Source organism: Dendrobium catenatum, unplaced genomic scaffold (assembly GCF_001605985.2).
Source record: "Dendrobium catenatum unplaced genomic scaffold, ASM160598v2 fragScaff_scaffold_1028, whole genome shotgun sequence".
Lineage (NCBI taxonomy): Eukaryota > Viridiplantae > Streptophyta > Magnoliopsida > Asparagales > Orchidaceae > Dendrobium > Dendrobium catenatum.
The window spans coordinates 546,884-570,454 of NW_021319490.1; the positions used below are offsets into that span (position 1 = coordinate 546,884).

General features: G+C 32.2%; 1 protein-coding gene across 1 annotated transcript; it reads right to left on the reverse strand.

Moving 5' to 3' along the window:
• Window positions 1–9,897: 9,897 nt before the first annotated feature.
• On the reverse strand, window positions 9,898–19,997 carry LOC110104271 (11-beta-hydroxysteroid dehydrogenase 1B-like). Its single transcript, XM_020833297.2, has 6 exons — window positions 19,678–19,997; window positions 11,634–11,826; window positions 11,461–11,546; window positions 11,149–11,280; window positions 10,862–11,026; window positions 9,898–10,433 (listed from the first exon to the last, which is right to left on the reverse strand). The coding sequence occupies exons 1-6, from the start codon at window positions 19,861–19,863 to the stop codon at window positions 10,134–10,136; spliced, it is 1,062 nt and encodes a 353-aa protein (XP_020688956.1). The 5' UTR covers window positions 19,864–19,997; the 3' UTR covers window positions 9,898–10,133.
• Between the last annotated feature and the right edge of the window lie 3,574 nt (window positions 19,998–23,571).

Consider the following 23,571-nt stretch of genomic DNA (forward strand, 5'->3'; position numbering starts at 1 on the left):
TAAGAATGGGGAGGATGACCTTAAATTCCTCTATTCTAAAATTTAGAGGAGGAAAAACTATAATGGTGTCTCTTTAATTGTTGTTTCAGATGGGTATTCGAGCAACTATCAAGAAGTCGTTAATGTTATTACACAATATTTTCAAAATTTGTATAATCCCTTGCCTCCTCCTAACCAGGATCTTTCATATTTCCCAGTGGGATCTATGGTTCCTCCTCATTTTCTCTCTACTCTTTCTGGCCTGATTACTAATACTAAAATCAAAATGGTTATTTTATCAAGGTCCCTTTCATCCTCTCCTGGGCCGGATGGGACCAATTTCCACTTCTTCAAAACTAGTTGGCATATTACAAGCCCTTCATTATACAGAGCTATCCTTTCCTTTTTCAAAAAGGTTACATCACTAGAAGTGAAGGCTACGACTATTGCTTTAATTCCAAAGAACAATCGTGTTGGGAATATTTTTTATTTTAGGCCAGTCTATTTGTGCAACACCATTTACAAGATTATCTCCATAATCTTGGCGGCCAGGGTTAAGCACATCATGCTTGTGATTATCAATCCTTCTCAAGCTGGCTTTATATACAAGAGGATATCAACTGACGATGTTATTCTTGCCTCAAAAATTTTGAGGTTGTTTAAAAAATGTAAGAGCTCCCCCTTTATGTGTGCTAAACTTGACATAAAGAAAGCTTTTGACTCTATGTCGAGGAAATTCTTACCAAGTAGGATGGCTCAAAAAGGATTTCCTCCTAGGCTTGCATTATGGATGTACACTTCTCTATTTGTGTAGATGGGGTGTTCGAAGGCTTTTTCCCCTCTATAGTTGGGCTCATATAGGGATGTCCTCTTAGCCCCTACCTTTACTATATTCTCATAGATTCTTTCTCATGTTTTTGGACTCTTCCATGGATGGAGCTACATCTTTTGAACATTTTACATTTAACAATTTTAATCTCTCCCATTTATTATATACTACTGACTTATTAGTTTTTGGTAGAGCCTTGATACAAAATAACAATGTTTTGAAAGATGTTCTATCTAAGTTTGCTAACTCCACTAGCTTTCTAGTCAACTTGGATAAAAGCTCTATTATTATGTCGCCTAATGCCCCTCATTCCAATGAGATTTGCTCTATCCTCAACATTGCTAATTATAGCTTCAAAATCATCTATTTGGTGATTCTTATCTCGATCAAGAGGCCTCAAATCACTGATTTCTTCCCCCTTCTACATGTTATTGCTAATAATATCTCATGTTAGAAAGCTAAGCTACTCTCTTTTGTAGGTAGGCTCTAATTTAATTTATATACTATCTTGAACACCATAGCCTATTAGATCCGCGGCACTATTATACCTAAGAACTGCTGTAGGAAAATAGACAAACTTTTTGCTAGATTTATTTACTATGGGGGCTCTATGGCTAAGAAATTACACTTAATCTCTTAGAATAATACTTATAAACCCAAAAATGTGGGGGGTTTGGGGCTCCCTTTTATTCTTTTCGTTCGATTTGCATACAATTGTTCCATTATTTTTAGATTGTGTAACTCTCACTCTCCCTTAGTAACTTGGCTGGTGTGCAGGTACTGCTCTCCATGGAAACCTATTTCTTCTGGCTCTTCTCCCATGTTGAAAAGTCTATGTGAGACTGCTTCTTGTGCGAAAGGGAGCTTTAACTTTAATGTGAAGGTGCATTCTCCTATCTCCCTAATATGGGATCAGGGTTATAACGGGTCATATTTATCTGAACTTAATTATAATTCCTCATTTCTAAATGCTTTTACATCTGATGCTCCTCTCACAGTTATTTTGGATATGAATGGTTGGATGGTTCCTTCTAATAGTAATGAATTTATACTTGTTAATATTATGTTTGTCCCCATTCATTTTGGTGATGACATGGTTAGTTTGAAATGGAAAAATGGGAGTAATGTATCTTTTGGTGATTTCTTGAAGGAATTTTATAGGGAAGAAAGGGAGGTGGCTTGGTTTAAATCGGCTTGGCATAAACATGTGGCTATTCGGTATTCTGTATTCGGCTAGATGTGCTTGGTTCGTGGGTTTAAAACAGCTGATGTGCTACTCAAAAGAAATATTGTGGTGGATCCATTATGTTGTTTATTCCATGTTAAGCCCAAAAATGTATCTCATCTATCTTTGAATGCGACTTCACCTATTCTATCATTGTTGGCAATATGACGTGCTTAAGATCCTTTCTTTTAAACCCAAATTTATTCCAAATTATTAACTTATTTGCTGATGTCAACATTACAATGCTGGGGAAATCTTCTTTCTATCTGTTATTGCTATGGTGTTTTGTCTATCACTTATCGAGGGAGAGAAATGCTAGAAAGTTTAGAAATAATTTTTACATACATTCACTATTTGTATTAGTATTATTAAGGCTATCATTATTAAAATTTTTGGTTGGAAATAGGGGGAGAAATTTAAGCACTTGCTCAGTGCATACAATTAATGGTCTTGTTGCTTTATGTTGCTCTCTATGGATGTTGTGTGGATTCTTCTTTCTTGGTTGTTGATGCCTATGCTTATTACGGAAGTTTCTGTTATGGGATGTGAGGACTGATTCAATTTTCTGGCTGCCTTTCGTTGGTTTTGATGACCTCGTGAAGTGGTGAAGGCCTTATGACTTTCATTTATTGGATTGGCTCCGTTATTCTAAACGGGATTTTTGTTGCCTTGAACGATGATGAAATCGTCCTGGTATCCCCTTGGAAGGTCTTCGAGTAACCAAGGGTGTCATTTATATCTGATACTGCTTTGGAATCTCTTAATTTCTGAGTCCATACATTCTTGCATTCTTGCTTTCTCACTTCCTCTTTTGTTGGCATATGCTCAATGGTAATCTGGTAGCCTTTTTGAGAGTCTGTTTTTGTTGTAGCTGCTCTTTTTGGTCTAAGCATGTTGGCTCTTTTGTTTGGTTTTTGCTTACTTGTTATTTCTTTTTTATTAATGGAATGGGCTTTACCCCTAATTTTTTCAAAAAAAAAAAATTTTTGAATTTGCCAAAGTCAGAATAATTCCAAATGTCCTGAAAATTCTAGTCAACCACGTGTTGTCGCTACTCGCATGCAATTGACCGCCACTCGTCCTGGTTCATCATTTTTCAATGCATTGCAAATATAGCAAAACGAACATAAAAAAATATTTTAATATATTTGATTAATTTGCAAGTAACATAGTAACTCATAAATTTATAAAAATGCATTCATTCAAACTACTTTACATTTTAAAAATACATGAATTTTAAAATTTTCCAATCAAACAATCACTAAATCAATTATTTTTTATATATAATACATATATACTAATATACTTCAATATTTTTGATATTTTCTATAATGCATATTCAATTCATACCCATCTCATAAAATTAATTGATTAATTTATATCTCCACATTTAGAAATCTTTCTAACTCCACTATTGATGTACTTTTATGGCATTTCAAGAGCTCATAAATATGAGAAGAGAGTTCATCTCTCACCATCATTAAAATTTCTTTTGGCATTGATTCTTTTTTCTATTGTTGCTAAGATAAAACTTATTTTTTTCTCAATCATAGTTTTAAATATATTTTTTTCAAAAATACTATTTTAAAGACAAAATAAAAAAAAAACTGAAAAAAATGTCATCCAAATGAACATTATTTTTACTAATTAACTTTCCCATTATAAAAACAATAAAAAGAATGTCTTAAAAGGGAGAAAAAAAAGTTGTTCTTGAAAAGTACTTCGAATAAGCTTTCTAGCCAATCGAACTTACTTTGAAAGAAATAAAATGTATGATTCATTAACATAAGATTATATGTTACTATTCTCAAAGGAAAATTGTTGATATTGCAATGTTATTATAATGCATAAACTAAGCCAAATATTATTTTTCTCTAGTATTTAACATCTAAATTTTTTTAATTTTTTTTCCAAAATTATAGAAATTATATTTGATTTGTAGAAATTACAAAATGATGCTAGTAAAAGTAAAATAAATTTAATAATTCATTCCAAGACTTTACATATACATTTTTAGTCATCATTGGTGAATTGACCTAAGTCTTGTATTTTTGGCCACTTAACCATCCTAATTAAAAATTTTAAATATATATTTCTTATGGATTAGAGAATTTGTTAGTTTGTATATTATAGCCTTTCTATTACACATACATAGTCACACTTACACATGCACCCTTTTCTTTTACACATACATAGGCACCTACCTCAGGCATGATATAATAATTCATTAATTTGGATCTTTCAAAGACTTTATCCATCCTCATACTACATTTAGGGGCTACTTGGTTTGTTGAAAAGGAATGCAAAGTATTTCAATTATACATGTTTCAAAAATTTGTGTGTTTGGTTTGATGAAAAAGAAATGCAGAGCAAACTTTTAATGAATTTTCAAATACATAGCAAGCTTGACTCTTTTGTAGCTATAGATAACCGCCATCGTCACCCTATTGTCTTCATTACCAATCACCTCCCAACTCCCTCTGACTTCTGATGAGGCATTCAACGGGCTCCCCCACCACCCTTGGTTATCAATGTTGCCCACTGTCTGCTAGCCCCCGCCACCACTTGCCGCCACCACCTTTCACCAGCCACCACTATCATGGGTTTTCACTACATTTATATTAATTCAACTGAAGAAAAAAAAGGTAATCACATATATTTATTTTCCACTTATCCAAGCAACTTCAAGCATTCCCATATATATTGCATTACTTTTACAATATATTCCATTTTATTTTTATTTCCTTTTTCAACAAAATAAACTAGCCCCTTATCCTTGAGAGGATTTTTTCATATACTCCCATTTTCCACTAGATTAGATTGCTTTACTCTAGTCTCTATAAAAATATACTTTAACCGATCTTTATTATGACTTGACCTAATTTTTCCATATTGTCTTAGACCCGCATGTAAGCTTTATAGGAGCTATATCAATACTTATATCCTAATCTTTATTTAGTTGACAACTCCATTGAAACCATTAGTTCCCCCTGATAGTGAATGGCTCCTAAGGAACCTTTCCAATTTAGTTGTTGGCACTCTTATTCATTGTAGATTCCCTTCTATCCAAAAACTTTCGTAGCCTTAGCTATAAACTTCCCTTCTTAACCTTTAAGTCAATTTCTCTTCTTAGCTATTAACAATAAGTTATCTTTTCGACCTTTTCACTAGGCCTTCTCATCTCCTTACTGAGCTCTCCTTCTTTCCCTAAGTTGAGTTCCTCCTTGACCTTGATGCTAATGTCACCTTTTCAAACCCCACCATCAAGTTCTTTCTCAACCTTAATTGCCAACATATAGTTATCGACCTTTGATTGACTTTCTTGTTGCCTTCGGCTAACTTTCTCATCATTAATGGCCACGACTAGCCCTCATGAGGTTAGATGATATTTTCCAAAATATTCTTTTCAATATTGTTGGGTTTGAGAAAGGTGCCTTGCATTTGACATCATCCTCATAACATACACCCTTATTTGTCTCATCTTGATATCTTTCCCTTTTGGTGAAATAGACTATATACTCAAGATGTATGACCCAGCATTTTGCCAAAGCTTCTAATTGATGCCCATATCCTCATTAGTGGTGCCTCATTGTATAAACAATACAATTGTTACCTCCCCTCCACCATATATTTATAATTTATTTATTTATTTCAATTGTGAAAGTAATTGATGCATCAAGGAAGGGGGGTGAATTGGATATTTAAAAACTTCTTTAACGAAAAGAAAAAAAAAATTATAACTTGATGCTAAAGCGAATTACATTCAAAATAAAAAATAAATTATCAATTTCACCCACGTAGTTAATCAAAACAAAATTAAATGTGGAAATAAAGTGTGAAAATAATAAAGGAAAGACCACACCAGATTTATAATAGTACGGTCAAACCTTGACCTACGTCCACTCCCTAAAGGAACCCTCTGAGTATTGCACTAAATCTTTAGTGACTCTCATTTAGCCCCCACAGCTAGGCGGAGAAGCCCGTACAAAATCACTTCCACCTTCTCCAGTGCGTCGGAGGAGCCGGGTCTTTTGACACCAAGGAAATCTTCTTCTTCCCAAAACTTTCCTCAAGATGAACCTTGAATCCGATGGTACTAAGGTGCAAGCTTGCCAGAACAACTGTGTGAAATCACCTCCACACTCCCTTGAAACCCTTTCCAAGAATCTTCTCCATCTCAAAATCCACCCTTTTAAGTTCTCTCTTCAAGTTTTCTCCAGAAGAACAAAGACACAATGGCTTCCAAAGACTATTACAATGTCATATGACAAAGCTTAAATAGAGGGCTTCAAAAAACCCTAAAAATCAATTAAGTCATCAAATATCATACAGTACGATCTCATAATTGTCTAGTAAGATGTGCATAATTTAACCTATTAGTACTATACGAATAGTTCAATTTGCAAGTTAGTACTGTATAAACAGTTCAATCAAAAAGTAGTTTGTTTAGGATGAAACATGGGGCGAATAAAATCATCTCTATTGATCATAAAGTATGATCCAGTTCGTACAGTACGATCAAAATATCAAGATTAAGCCGATTCAATTGACTAATCACAGGATTAAATTAGGCAATATTTTAAATATTGTACAGTACGATCAAATTCATATAGTACGATTAAAATAACTTTTCACATTCAATTTTTTGTTTAATTTAATGTACGACGGACTTTCTAGTTATAACAGATCGTCAAGTATGATGTAGTGTTCGTATTGTACGATTAGTTATATTTCAAAAATATTTTTTCCACGAAAATAAAATATTTTAATTAATTTTTGTAACATCAGATCGTAGAGTATGATCCATATCGTACAGTATGATATACAGAAAAATTAAAATATTTAAAATCATTTTTGCTCCTCATATGTATGTGCACAATCACCAAGCTAGCATATATCATTACAAAACTTAACATAAGAAATGAAAATTACATACTCATTTAACATAACATATTATACCCAATCTTGAATCCTGAATCTTCAAAAAATGGTGCATGGTGTACCTAAAATATTAGTCAACACACAAACAAAGATGCATTATAAATATTAGGAGAAATAAAGAGGTAATCAATATTATTTGTTATTATCAAAATCATAAACTCGAAAGCCTCAGTTGCAACAAATTGTAGCTTCCTTTAAGATTTTTTGAAAGTAATGTTTATAAGACAATTATTAAATAGTAAAAAAATTATTATCCAAAAAAAATATTACTTTTTATTTGACTATTTTTCTTTAAAAAAAATAGGTTCACAAAATATCTTAAATAAAACCTAATATTTTTTATTTATGGGCTTCATAAATTATGATAAAACTGTTGTTGCCAGGTCCCAAGTCCTGGATGAGAAAAGTGGAGGATTGCTTTAAGTAGTCAACAGCTAGAATAAAACTTGTCGAACAATAATGACATGAATCCTTTAAGAAATTGTGTTAATACTAGGGCGTCCCCTAGAAGCGACGCGTTGTATGGCCTGAATACAGTGACAAGTGTGCAAGAGCCGCTGCACCGGCGCCCGGGTGCAGTGTTAAATAGGCAAGGGTTCCGACATCAAGGACAGATGTGGGCAAAGAAGCTAATCCATGAAACTAAAATTAGGATAGGAACTTGGAATATAGGTTCCCTTACAGGAAAATTAATGGAATTAATAAATATTATGATTCATAGGAAGTTAAATATTTTGTGCATTCAGAAAACTAAATGGGTTGGAGAGAAGGCTAAAGAAATTAATAGTTTAGGATTTAAACTTTGGTATTTGGGTAGGAGTCGTACTAGAAATGATGTAGGTGTTATTATAGATAAGAGTTTAAAGGATAATGTTATAAAAATTAATATGATTGGAGATAGAATTATAATTTTAAAGATTGTTGTTGATGATAAGATTATTAATATTATAAGTGCTTATGCTCTTCAAGTAGGTTTGGATATGAGTTCTAAATTAAATTTTTTGAATGACTTAGAAGAATTAATACAAAAGATACCTCTTGAAGAAAGAGTTTTTATTGGAGGAGATTTAAATGGGCATGTTGGTAGAAAGGTAGATGATTTTAAAAGCATTCATGATGGCCATGGATTTGGAACGACGAATGAAGGTGGCAAGACCATATAGGAATTTTGTTTAGCTTATGACTTTTCAATTGCTAATACCTTTTTTAAGAAAAGGAATTAGCATCTCATCACTTGTAAAAATGGATTGACTATTTACTTATTAGAAAATTAAATTGTTTAGATTGCAAGGATTGTAAAGTTATTCCGAGTGAAAATTTATGTACCAAACATCGATTTTGTTATAAAAACTAGTTTAATTTTAAAAATTCTGATAATTGGGAAATATATAAAGTGGCTCGTAAGGATGCTAAGAAAGCAATATGCGATGCAAAGGCATTAGCTTTTAGTGATTTATATAATAGATTGTATACTAAAGATGAAGAAAGATATATGTATAAGTTAGTCAAACAAAGAGATAGGATTAGTAAGGATTTAGTTCAAGTGAAGAGTATTAAGGATGAAGATCAAAAAATACTTTTCTTAGAAGATGATATTCAACAAAGGTGGATGAGATATTTTGCTAAACTTTTTAATGAAGATTGTGAAAATAAGATTGACTATAGCGACCTTAGCACCCTAAATGAAAATAAAGATTTCTATTTTTATGGGCGTATTAGTAAAACTGAAGTTAGAGAGGCTTTAAAGAAAATGAAGGGTGGAAAAGCTGTTGGACATGATGATATTCCAATAGAGGTGTGAAAATGCTTAGGAGATGAAGGAATTTCATGGCTTACTAAACTTTTTAATACTATTTTGAAGACTAAAAAGATGTCAGATGAGTGGAGAATGAGTCTGTTAATTCCTATTTTTAAGAATAAAGGTGATGCTCAAGATTGTTCGAATTATAGAGGTATTAAGTTAATGTGTCATACTTTAAAACAATGGAAGCGAGTTATGGAGCATATGTTGCGGCGTGATACTAATGTTTCTCAAAATCAATTTGGATTCATGCCGGGTAGGTCGACTATGGAAGCCATACATTTATTAAGAGGTTTGATGGAGAAATATAGAGAAAATAAGGAGGATCTACATATGATATTTATTGATTTCGAAAAAGCATATGATAAAGTTCCAAGAGAAGTTCTATGGAGAGTTCTTGAAAAGAAATGTGTCAATAATGCTTATATTCAAATCATTAAAAGATATGTATGCATGAGCTATTACTTATGTTCAAACACAAGGTGGATTGACCAAGTATTTCCCTATTTCTGATGACCCGGTTAGGAGAGTAGAGGTATTAGATTTGACTTATGTTAAGAAAGGTAGGGGTAGACCTAAAAAAACTTGGTTAGAAAATATTAGGAATGGCTTTTCTTTATTAGATTTAAACGAGAATTTGACTTTTTAAATTACACAATAGAGAAAAAGGATTCATGTAACTGACCCCACGTAGTGGGATAAAAGCTTGATGTTGTTGTTGTTGTTGTGGTGGCGGCTTCATAAATTATGAGTTTCTTGCATATTTTATTTAACTGATAAATATCTCTGCCTAATCAGCTGTATTTAAAAAAAAAATTATTAAATCTATGACTAAAATTTATAATTTAAAAAATAATATTTTTTAATCATTAGGTCATATATTTGAAGTGCACTTTTTGTACCAAATAATGTCAGTCCACAATCCACAGGTTTTTTTTTTTTTTTTATGTGTGGGGATAGTTAGGGGATTCTAGTCCGAATGAGATGGGAAGAATTTCTTCTGTCGATCACTCGACCGCAGACCCGATCTCACACAACCTACAGGTCAATAATAAGTTAAATGTGCCCCCAAAAAAAAAACAAATAAATTACCATCTTCACTGTACAAGAAATTTCTCTCCATACTTAAAAACTTCTTCCAAATATTTTATTTTGTATTAATTAAAATTAGAACATAATATCAATTACAAATAAAAGGACAATCAACTACAAATTAAATTTCACGCATAAAACTATATAACATTTAATTAAAAAATTACAAATAAGACTCGAATTTATAATCACTACCTAAAATTCAAAGAACATTTCACTTGAACTAAAGCTCTTTAATTTTTTGGATAGTTAGCTTATGGGACTAACTATTTTGTGCAATCCAACTTAGCAGTGGGTGATCTGATGGAAGATGGATATAAAAACTTTTTTGCTCCTGTAGCCTCCAAGATTTTTCTACTGAGCGCCTTACTTGAATCAACGCCAGGTTTAGTAAGATAGAATGATCTTGAATACCAGTTGATTATCTCAGGAGCAAAGAACATGATTGCATGAAAAGGTTGGTACCAAGATGGCCAAGTCACATACTCATCACCTCTACATGCACTTTCCACAACAATCTCTGCAAATTTATCTGTGTATCCAACTGGGAAAAGTCCAACCTGAACCTGCATGGTTAATGAAACAGACTTAGAGATAGTATTTTGAGGGAATTTCTTGTAAAATTTATAGAACTTAAAAAAATAATAAGTTCATTTTTTCCTTGATTGAATAGATGTAGAGTTGTTGATGATTTGATCTTGACTAAGTGGCTTAAAATCATTCAATTCAATGATTGCTATATTCGAGTTGGATATGACTTGTTAAATTTGATTCTGAGTAAAAAATCAATCCTACCTTGTCCAATTACAGGTAATTTAAGGCTTCGTTTAAGACGGTTTTCTTATTGTTTCTTAAAACAATTTTTTAGTATAAAAATTAAATTTGTTGTACTAAAAAGCTGCTTTAAAAAGTAGTAAGAAAGTCGTCTCAAACGAATCATAAGACAATATATACATTAGAAGGATAGGAATTGAGCAATAGTTAATTTACTTACATCTCTAATCTCCTCATTGACTCCAATTTCACCTCCTTTTTGAAGAAATTTCCCCTTTGTAAGTTCTGAAGCTACGTATCCTGGTGTCAGTATGGTGATTCGTATGTCTGATCCAAACTCTGCTCTCAGTGTTTCATAGAATCTAATTAGTGCAGCTTTGCTTGCCTATGAAATTGAAATATTAAACATTCAAACATTAGGTTAGATATCTGAGAGAGCAGAAAAGAGAGAGAGAGAGAGAGAGAGAGAGAGAGAGAGAGAGAGAGAGCAAAGATTTCTTCCATTACATTGTAAAAGCTCATTCTTGCAGTGGGAACACGTCCGGCAACTGAAGATGTGACAATGATATTCCCTTGACTATTCTTCAGGTATGGAATAGCGTAATAGGTTGTATATACTGCACCCCAGAAATTTACATCCTACAAAGAGTTAAAAGTTAAATTCCAAGTAAATTGGAACTTAAAAATAATGAAATACTTCTATGTGATTCGATTTTTGATTAATGATGACGTAAGAGAAGACATTGTAGTAATACTAGAAAAAACTGCTATATGAAAAGGAGCATGTCAAGTGAATGAACTCGTAGCTTGTGTACTCACCATAACTTGGTTGAAAGCAGATATGTTGGTGATCTCTTCAAAGAGAGAACTGGAAAGAAGCCCAGCATTAACAACTAGGTGATTCACTGCAATGCAAAGAAGATACTTTGTGATAATAAAGCCAATAAATTTATGAAGTAAGAAATAAATATAAATACTATATAAAATATCACATTGGGCAAAGTGGGCAATGGTTTCTTCAATGACTCTCTTGCATTCTGACTCTTTGGAGATGTCTGCTTTGATCACTAATACATCTGGCGAGCCTTTCCCCAATGCAGCCTTAGCAACTTTTTTTAGTGCGTGCTCTCTTCTGGCTACAAGAACTAGAGAGGCTCCTCTAGTTGCATATTGGTAAGCCAGTTCCTGTTATCAAAATGTTTGTAAGGATTATTATAAATGGGTTTAAAGTAACTATTCGTATAGGGCATTTTAAACAGCTTGTAGCTGATTACATAGAGAAGCTTTATTTGAATAACAAGAAAAGGAGTAAGAAATTAGCAGACTGCATATGTGAGAAAGAAAGAAATCTAAAACGTCATAAATTTAATTCAGTATTATAACTTCTGCATAACGAAAGATTCCTTTCAGAATAATGAAATATAACTTTTGCATACCAGAGCATTTCAAATAGACTGAAAGAGTGCTGAAGATTTATGTTCTTAGCTCTAGATTTTTTGGTACATAAAGAGCTGAAGATTTTTTTTTTTTTCATAGAAAAATTAATCTAAAGAGAAGACCATAGAACCAATATCCGATTATAAGCTTACACTATAGATGTAAAGTCTAATGATGAATCCTACTGGCATGCTAACCCATTTTGCGCAAATGATGAACCCTAGTGGTGCAACAACTTGTTTAGTGCTCTTCACAAAGTTGTCCACATGTCAAGCTAAATGTGAGTTCTGATTTGACCGGTTTAGCAATACTGGCTAATTTGATTCATAAAAAGATAAAGAAGAAGCTAATGTGGTACCAACTAAAATCAACCTAACTGAATCATTCAAGACTTATTAGACAATCTCAAGGTTCTTCACCCAAGTCTCTATTACCAAGTCTCTATTAGATCAAAGTTGTCAATAGGAATAACACAACATATCGGCCAAGAACATCTCTTTATCTTGATCAGATTCATTACTTGAACCTTAGAAGATTTCCCTTTTTTGTCCTAATGACACCACAACTATGGCCATCAAGCTAACCACTCAAAAGATACAACTAGCCAATTATTGTATGAGAAACTGCCACACCAAAAAATTCTCTATTTGACTCTCCTCCATGTCTCGACATTGTTATCATGGGCTAATTGTCAATTAGTCATTCGATCATTTCATGTTTTTCAACGGATAATATATTTTCCAGGCCTGCCCGATGTACCACATTCTCAATCACTACCAAAGTAGTTCTCTCACAACTTGCATGGTGATCTCCCCTTGTATACCCTCAAACTTTAAATAGCCTTAAACTAGGAATTGAGCTAAAATTACATTCTCCTTAACCTCAAAGAGGGTTTTGCCTTATGTATCACATCCTTCACCTAAGTGATTTGCATAGCCTCAAACCAGGACTAATTGTCAATCACTCATTCAATTATTTAATGTTTTCCACCATACAATTGACCTTCTCCAAGCTTACCCGATGTACCACATCCTTTACCCCTATTAGAGTGGTTCCCTGACAACTTGCATGACGATCTCCCCCTATAGCCTCAAACCATGCATAGCCTCAAACCAAGACTTTAGCAAAAATTACCTCCTCCTTCACCTCTAAAAGGGTTTTTCAAACCTTTATTGAGAAATACTCCTTAAAAAGAGAGAGAGATTTTAAAAGCTGGGAAACTTTAGAACTTATAACTCTTTCACAATAACATTAAACTTTTCTCCCCTCTTCTCTAAGATAGGGATTGTTTGGTTGGTTGTAAAATGAATGCAGTGCAAAATAAATGCATTGTAAAGTAAATACTTTAAGTCTATTTGGTTGGCTATAAACTGAATACAGGAAACTTTATTTTCCTATTTGATGAATGCAGAGTAAAGTAAAATCACTTAAATCAAAATGGCATGTACTCACGGTCGCTCGGGACGAACAAAGAAGATGCAAATGCAATAGTCGCTATTTGAATTTAAGCAGAGACGGGTGAATGGGGGAAATCATTGAATGGTTAGACCCTTGTGTGCGGCTGAGGGAGATAAGTCTTTGGCCCTTCTTGTGTGTAACAAAGAGATCAGAGGGGACTGAGCTTCATCCCTTGGCATGCGCAACATATCGAACGAAACAGGAATGAGAGAGGCTTTGGCCCTACTCACGCGAAGCAGGATCTTTCTGCGTGCGAAGTCGAATAGAAATGATGGAGCCGAAGAAGCGACTCCTCACATAAAGCAGGATCTTCCTGTATGCAAAGTCAAATAACAACAATAGAGTTGAAGAAGTGACTCCTCACACAAAGCAGGATCTTCCTGCATGTGAAGTTGAACAGCAAAGATGGAGCCGAAGAAGCAACTTCTCAAGCGAAGCAAGATCATCCTGCATGCAAAGTTGAAAGGCAATGGAGAAAAGAAAACCCTGGTACAGAACTCTGCCTCAGGCGAAGCAGGAGGAAGAAATGAAGGAGTATTCCCGTGGGCTACTCTCTCGCGCGCGCTTAAGGAATTTCTTATTCGCTCGATTTGAGCAGGTTTAGTTTGCCCGCATAATGAACTAACGCGGAGAATTCAAAATTTTACTTTACTCAATTGTCCAACCAAATACCAAAAAAGTGAAAAAGCAAAGCATTCACTATGCTTTGCATTTCTTTTCTTCCAACCAAACAACCCCTTAGTAGGTTGAATCATATAAAATCATGGTGTTGTCTCCTAACTCTTATCTCTCTTCCTTATACTTCTCTCATATACCCATAGGTCGGAATTTTTCCCCTGTCAAAGATTATTTAGCTTTTAAGCTTACCATTCCTCTTTTTCCTTTTAGTGAAATGATAAAAACTGTAGTTCAATTTTATTCATTCTCCTCTCGGACCACTTCTTACCATCATAACTAGTGACTATGTTTTAACTATCAATCCAATTTATGAGATGGAAATTTTCAAATAGACACAATACTAAATGCAGCGCAAAATATTATCTAGGCTAATAAATAATTATGCCTATGTTAGCTTCAAAATTATAGTTAAGATTGACTATTACTTCGTGGTTAATCATTATTACTCGTAGATTAATACTTTCAAGTTTGATACTCTTTTCCCAACAATTAACATTAATGAGTAGATTTATGAAGAAAATGTTGCATTAACATTCAAGGTCGAGAAGTTTGATGACTCAAACGTGTTTTGGACTATAAATAACCATATTTTTTGAAAAAATTGAAATTTATCACATACATTTTATAAAAGTGCATAAAAACAATTACAATTTAAGAAAAGTTATTGCTGGGGACAAACCTTTAATATAAGAGCCAAGTATAAATTTGTTTCATTTTTTTTCAAGAAAAAAACAACTATGTGAGGAGTAGAGATCAAAATCATGACCTTATGATTGAGAGCTGGGGTATGAACAATTAGGCCAAGTCTTTGCTGACAAGTCTTTGGATGACAATGATGCACAAAGTTTTTGTCTAATAGGGTATTGTTAAGGTATATATGGGGTTTGTTAAGATGCTTAAAATTATGAGTAGAGAAGATAAAAATAGATGAAAATAATTTGTTAACAATTGAACTAAGTTTGGTGGATAAGATTTTGAAAGAGTATTAAAGGAAACAATTAAAAATGTCTTATTTTTCTCTTTGACCGCTTCTTACCATTCACAATCACTGACCTTGCTTTTACAAGCACTCCCCATTTATGACCGGGAATTTTCCAAATGAGCATGACAGATTATGCAGTTACATAATATGATATAGGCTAACAAAAATTTTATGCCTGCCTTAGCTCCAAAATCTTAGGAAAACTTGAATATTACTTTATAGTTCATTAAATTCACTCATGGGATAATGCTTCCAAGTTAGACAGTTGTTTCCTAACAATTGGTATGTGGGAGAAGGTTTATGAGGCAATATTATCATTAATATCAACAAGTTTGATGGCTCAAAGAATTTTAAGCTTTAGAGAACTATGATGCATGGAGTTTTAGTCTAACAGGTGTGTGCTAAGATGCCTAAAACCATGTGTAAGAAAGATAACATAAAGATGGATGAAATGACATTTCAACGATTCAACCGTCTAGTGGATGAAGCTTTGATAGTGATCTAACATAAACCAATAGAAGGTTTAAGGCTTTAATTTGGAGTATTTGTATACAACCACAAGCCTCTAAAATAAATATGATTAAAAGAAAAGATTGAACTTGCTCGAAACTTATTAAATCATATTAAAATGAGTTTAATTCTATTATTTGAGATTTTAAGGAATAATAGAATGATTGTTGATGATGAATATCAATCATATTGATATATGCTCCGTATCGCCCTCCCATATAAAAATTTCATGACAATATGTTATATGAGAAAGATAATGCAAACTCATTGGATGAAAAAAAAACTTACTTCCTTTTAAAGATCTGATTATTTGTTGGGGGAGATCTTTTAAAGATAAGATATTTCTAAGTTTGAAGGTGCAAGATTCGAAAAGCCACTGATAGATTATTGGTTAGGGGAGATCTTTTAAGAAAGGGCATGCTTCTAATCACGACAGGGGTAAGTTTAAGACAAGTCCAAGGCCACGCTTCTATTATAAGGGAAAAAAAAACACACATACAAAATGAATGCTATGCTTTGTAAAAAAGGGAGTAACAAGCAAGTGAGAACAACAATGAGGGAAAAACACCATATGCAAAGGTTGTTGTAAGGGGCTTTTTTGGATTTGCATTGAGTTTATATAATGAGCAATGAACTAAACACTCACTAAACAAACCTCTATAATTTTAACATGTATAAAAAAAGCATAATAGAAGTTTTTATGCATGCATGTTATGAAGCACAAACTCAGTAATGGAACACCCATTAATCATCCAAACCATATCAAAACTTTAATAAATTAGGATCAATTTGTATTATCATAGTTGTTTCTAACGTTTATTTTGGAATAAAATATATCAAACATAATTTTTAGCATCATGAACACATGTCAGCTATGATGCATAGACACGGACATGACAATATGGATACAACACGATACAAATACGGGACACATCAATTATTGAAAATATAAGACACGGACACGAGTTGGACATGTTATTATAAATTTTATATTTTAAAAATAGTGTATAAAAATTGAATAAATATAATATTAAAAATAATTTAGAAATAATAAGTCATTTAATTAAAATTTGTGCTTAAAATGATTAATATTAGGATGTCGAGCATCGATGTCGTGTATCAGGCATTGAGAGAGGAGACGACAATATTGTCAACAGTCGGACATCGATGTTATGCAATAAGTATTGAGCATCAATGTCAATAGGGCGTCTGCCATCAATGTTGAGAGGGCGTTGGTTGTCGATGTTATGAGTTGTCAAGTTGTTGGTGTAGAAATTTCTAGCATCGAGCATCAATGTCAAGACAATGTCAAATTTTGATGTTGAGATTGTTTTGAAATATTGATGTTGTAATGACGTCAGAGGTTGATGTCATTGAGCCTCTGACTTCATTGAGCATTGTTGTGAAATCAAAGTCGCAACTTGTCAAAGAAAAATGAAAATGAGAATATTCCATGAATAGAGTATTAAGTGCAAGTGATTGCTTTTGTGTTGTGGATAAGAAATAAGAAAATTTAGTTTTTTATATTTTAAATAAATAAAAAATTGAAATACATGAAAGTATATTTAAAAAGAAATCATAAAATATTTAAGGCACACATGTCGGACACACGTATCCAATTTGTATTAAATATTTTTTAATCGATCATGTTTTTGGCGTATCCGACACATGTCAGAAGAATGTCATATGCATGTCGTGTCAGATACGTGTCGGAGACTGCACGACTCTTTGAAGAGAAGTGATGGTGCATCATAGCATGTCAATCAACCTTCATAACTTACACGCTAAATTAAATTTCATATAGTGTACAATTATGCAATGCACTTATATTTTGTTTTCAATGTATTTTATTTAGAAAATTATAATTTAATTGAATGTTAATAAAATAAAAAAACCATTTAATGATACTACTACCTCAAAACAAATTTAAAAAAAAATGCTACTTGAAAAGAAGCTCGTCCATTTTCATAATATTTAAAATTTTCTCCATCGTAAATTTGAACTTTAATTACATACTATCTAAAATATGGTTGAATATTAAATTTTATTCATATTGATTTTATAAACATGAAAAAATCAATACTTTGAACTGCACTTTTGATTTTTTAACATATGCTTAGAAAAAATGTGACAATTATTAGTGTAAATAAAAGTTTTAATCACATATTTTTATTAAAACGACACAAGCAATCATCAAAATGTTGAAAAAAACATGATTTAAAAAAAATTATTTTCAACATATACAAAAAAAAAAGCAACAAAAAGTCTTTATCCTACTATGTGGGATTAACTAAATGAATTTTTTTCCCAATGGTCTCCTATTAAGAGCAAACTCTCATTTAATAAAAAAGTATCATTATTAATAATTTCTAACTTTTTTTTTAGGTCAAACTCTACCTTTCTTAAAATCAATCTATAAATGCTAATCTCTTCTTTCTCTCTTAATTTCTCATTAATTTTATATTTTCCCATTCTTCTTATGATTCCGTGTTAAAATTCATTTAATGTCTCGTTTACGTTCAACTAATTTAATTGATCAAATTCAAACAGCCACGCAACATTGCAGCTTTTCTTAAACTCATTTACAACCAAGGGATAATAACTACCTTTCATAACTTTTATTGCTAAAACATAGGTTAAGCTCTGAAATTGCACTTCTCATACATTAAATTTATGCTTAAATTAAAAAATAATAAATATAGAAATGGCCGGTGGGGGCGGTATAAATAAGACACCAAATGCTCTGCTACCAGATTCGGAGAAACAGTGAATGGTTGAAGGTGCATGTGACACAATAAATTATACGGAATGAGCGTTGATGGCCCCCCGCTTACTGTAAGTCTAGCTTTAATAATTTAGATGTTCAGCTAAGTCATAAATAATCCAGGCATTTAATATTTCATTAATTATATGGCTATAAAACACATTTTGTTCAAATTTTATTTATTTATTTTTTAAATAACACTCAAATCTTATTTATTTATAGAGCCCTCATCCTTATCCCTTCTGTTAAATTCCCACCAAAATATTAAATCTCACAGTTAAATTCAAATTTTCGTTAAAACTCTTGATAATTTGATAATGGCATGCACAAGTACATAAATTTAATATTTTTAAGGTATTTTTAGATTTATAAATATGATTATTTGTGTGTTGTACGGTAATTTTGCATATATATAGATAAGAGTAAAATATTATGTTCTTGTTAAAAAATTATATTTGAGTTAGTAATTATATTTGATTAACAAGTTTAGATAATATTTTTTATGAAATTTGATGCATCCTATCCAAATCTTTTTTATTTATAACATCAAAGTGAAAAAAACTAGCAAATTTTTTGTGTGTTCTAAGATCAAATCATTTAAAATTTAATAAAGTAAAAAAAATAATATGAATTATAATTTTGTTATGCTCTTCCATATTTGGGTTGCATTAGTATAATAGAAATAGTTAATATTAATTTCATATATAAACAAATTTTGATCATTACGTTAAAAATTGCCCTCAATTTCGTATCTAAATTAAAGAGTTTATCTGACAAGCTTCTTTATATCTATCAAAATCTTTATAAAACTTGATAAGTAAATATTATATTTTACATCACGTAAATTTTCATATTAATCAACATCTTTTTATAATATCTAACAAGGGCATCAATTTAATTTGGGAACAATCGGGAGCTGAAAATATATTTTACTATATTTATACATACATATTTGGAAAATGACTATGGGAAGCCCAAAGACCTCCACAATAGCATTCAAACCCTATTATCTGAATAGCCGCCGCCCACCAATAAATATTAAAAAAATATGAAAAGAGTCAAACAAATCAACGGTATTAAAATCCATCATAATCAGAATTTAATTCTAACTCAAATTTACCTTTTGTCCCAACCTGAAGCTATCAAACCATTCTTAATTTATAACCATACGCAGCTAAATATACCGATTTGTAATAAACTTACTAACCTCTCCAATGCCGGAAGAAGCCCCCGTTATCAGAGCCACCTTTCCCCTAACATCTTCTTTGCAAAAGGGCTTAACGAAGACAAATGCTGTCAGTCTGCAAATCCAGGCGATGGGGAGATAGAATAGCAAGAACACAGTAATCAAAACATGCATAATCACGCTGAGAAAGCTATTGAAGATATCCATCGCTGGTTTATATCAGAAATTAAAAAAGAGAGAGTTAGAGATTTGAATTCTCCGCCGAAGAGACAGAGAATACAGAGAGAGAGAGAGAGAGAGAGAGAGAGAGAGAAGCGTTATCTGAACTTCAGAGGAATAGGCACGGGAGGGACGGAGAAGGGCTTTTTGCCTTTTTATTGGCTGCTTGAAAATAAAATGTGGTCCCGTTACCGACGGTGATCGGAAAGCATGATGACCGTGATAAACGACTTTAGGGACAGTGACCCGCATGGAACAATGATGCGGTGGGTTCATTAAATTGAGAAATGGGGATGACCACCACCCAAATCCCCAACTGCCTCTTTATTTTTTTTTTATTATTTTTTTTTTAGAGAATTTCTAACGTCTTCTTCTTTAGAATATGTTTTTAAATTGAGAGATAATGAAATATTGTTTTTCTCGAAAGACTTTTAGGTTCAAAAGGGGGGTCTTTAATGGGCCAAAAATTATATGCGAAATTCTCCACAATAAAAAAGAAAAAAATAATATCGAGGAAGAGTAAAATTGGTAAAATATTCTAATTAAATTTTAAAAAAAATTTGTTTTTAAATTTTTTTTAAAATTGATTTTATAAGAATTTTCAATTTATTTCTAATTATATTTTAAAATTCAGCCAATTATAAATATCCACACATATGTTGAGATATTGAAATTAGATTGGAGTTAATATTCATAATTAACTCAAGCTCTATATTGTCTCCAGATTGACTTCTACTTCTTATAATGTCTTAGTCTCGACTTAAAAAAGTAGTAACAATTTAAAAATAAATCAATCTTCACGTTTAATTTAGGATACACGTGGGTATTTACCCCCTCCCAAACATTGTTTCATTGATCCTAGGGAGATTCGATTCGGCCTCTTTCACACAAGTTAACATTGTTGAGCAATGCTCTAACAAATAATTTCGGATAGGTCAAATATCATTAGTAGATTCTTTCAGCCACTTCCACATAAGTTAACATTATCGAGCAATGTTTTGACAAAAAACTTCGAACAAGCCAAACATTCTTAATTATTTCTCTCAACCTCTTCCACACAGGTTAATGTCATTATGTAACGCTATGAAAAACAACTTCAAATCGGTCAAACATCCTTAATAGATTCTCTCGGTCTCTTCCACACAAGTTAACATCATCGAGGAACTTTCTAACAGACAACCTTATATGTGTCAAATATCCCTTGTGAATTTTTTTAACCTTTTTCAATGCAAGTTAACTACATCGAACACTACTTTAACAAATAACCAAAGACACATATTCATTCAAAGATCTTAAAAGTCTCAAAAGGCACAGACTCATTCAAAGATCTTAAAAGAGATGAATCCAATGATCCAATGAACTCAAATTAAAGGACCAAAGTATACTTGAAAGATTCATAGCATCAATTGGAGAACCAAATGATATTCGAATATGGCATGCATATAGTCAAATCAAGTGACTCAACGAGGCAAATTTAGCGAGACCAAGATCACTCATTTCTGACTTCATTAAGGCATCTAAATGTCTGATAAATGCTTTATGATCATGGAAAATAATACCAACCATCAAATGAAACACTCTCATGCTACCGTTGATATTCTCTCTATTTACTAGACATGTAATTTAAAAAAAAAAAACTATAAATAGCCCCTCATTCTTCACATGAGGGGGTAGTAAAAAAAGGTGAAACTTAAGAGCTCTCTTGCTCCATCCATCTAACGCTGCCATCATCAGATTTCTCTTCGATCACCTTCAACTGCCGACCACAATCCCTCTCATATATTTATTTATTTATTTGATGTTTCTAAACATTCAATTCATGCCCCTTCAAAAAAGAAAAAAAATAAAAGAATTTATGTACTCCGTTAAGAGAACTTGTTAGCTCCTTGTACCCCATTCATAAAACTTGTTAGCTGTACCATTACTCTACCTTATAATACAACTAATAAATATAAATGATTTAATAAAAATATTAATTGTATTATATAAAGAGAAAACTTAGGTTAAGATATAATTATTAAAATTTAATCATGATGAGCTTTATAAAATTAAATTTGTTTTGAAATAAGTATAATATATTACTAATAAAATAAAATTTATATTATAGTTATTTTAAAATATATATTTAATGACCCTAAACCGTATACTAATTCAATGTAGCTAGCTTAGAATATTTTACCCAAATTTTTTATTTACATTTTTAGTCATTCAATTTTTATAGATGCTCATATCATCAAAATAATTTCTCTTTAAAAATTATCCGCTTAAATCAAAATCCATTAAGGATCCAAAAATATTATGAATAATGCTTAATTCCTTAAGTATACAATAGATTTCTTTAATTCTTGTGAGTATATAGAAACGTAAGATTTCTTTTTATATTTTATATACATTATATAAGCATCCTAATCTCCACTATATATATACGTTAGATGCATATATGTATACGTTTTATAGAAATTAATTAGCAGGTAACTGACGAGTCACAATAGAAAAATTCGATCTCTCGAAGGACCACTTAAGAGATTCGCTCAGAACTAACCAAAGAACTTTCCCGCAATGACCAACATATGTCACTCTCTTGGGCCTTCCCAAAATCTCTCCTTTAGGATGTCATTCTCACCAAACTTAGGTACATGATGGCACTCATTTGTGGACCTCCAATTTGACTCACTACGACCATTCGAGCAAGTGGTATCCCTTCTCATGACAGCATCTCAATCGCCCTTCTTTTCTTAGGGTGATCCCAGAGCTTCCATCAAGGTTGCCGGCCACATCAACTGATTCACCAACTGCTAATCCCCTTTAAATTCATGTCAATATTTACTTGCAGACTATCCCAAACACATTCATCCTCATCTACTCAATATCACAAAGCTCGCCTAGATCAGGAAACTCGTTAAAGCCTCTCGAACTTTCCCTCCTTCAACCAATCAGGAGGCGACAAGAATATATGGCAATGTATAGCATTGTATGGGTATTATGTGTTACATTGTACCTTTTGAATTTTCATGTGAAGCCTTTCATGTAGCCATGCCATCAAAGCCCTATAAGCAAGGGATGATGAGAAACAATTTGAAGAACTTTTTAAAAGAGCATTTTAAGACCTTTCTGGATTGATAGTGGATACTCTGGTCATGTACGTAAGTCTCATATTCTCTTAAGCTTCTTACAAATTTTCCTTTATTCTCTCCATTCTCCATTCTCTCCGTCCCTAACTCACCAGTTTCTACCTGCTAATAAGGTATGGTGTCTTTGGATCAAACACTAGATTACAATTAAGATAATTCAAGTAATCCTCCTCTGGGCTACCATGCTATCATGCTACCAATCCAATTACAAATATTTCTTTAATTGAAAATAAAATAAATACTTATTTTAAAATTTGTCAATATATCATCATATATGACTTCATTCGCGACATCTTTTTACTACTTTTTAAAGCAGTTTTTTAATATAAAATTTTTTCGAGCTATAAATTTTATATTAAAATGCTACTTTTAAAAACAGTAAGAAAATTTCTCTAAACAAAGAAGAAGTCTGAGTTTTCACTTCATGAATAATATTCTTTGATAGCATTCTTCTAGAGCATTTATAATCACCATAAACTCTACAAATTTATTTTTGAAGTGGATTTATAACCACCTCAAAATCTTTGCAAAATTTATCCACCATTAAGAATTTTCGCAGTGTCTA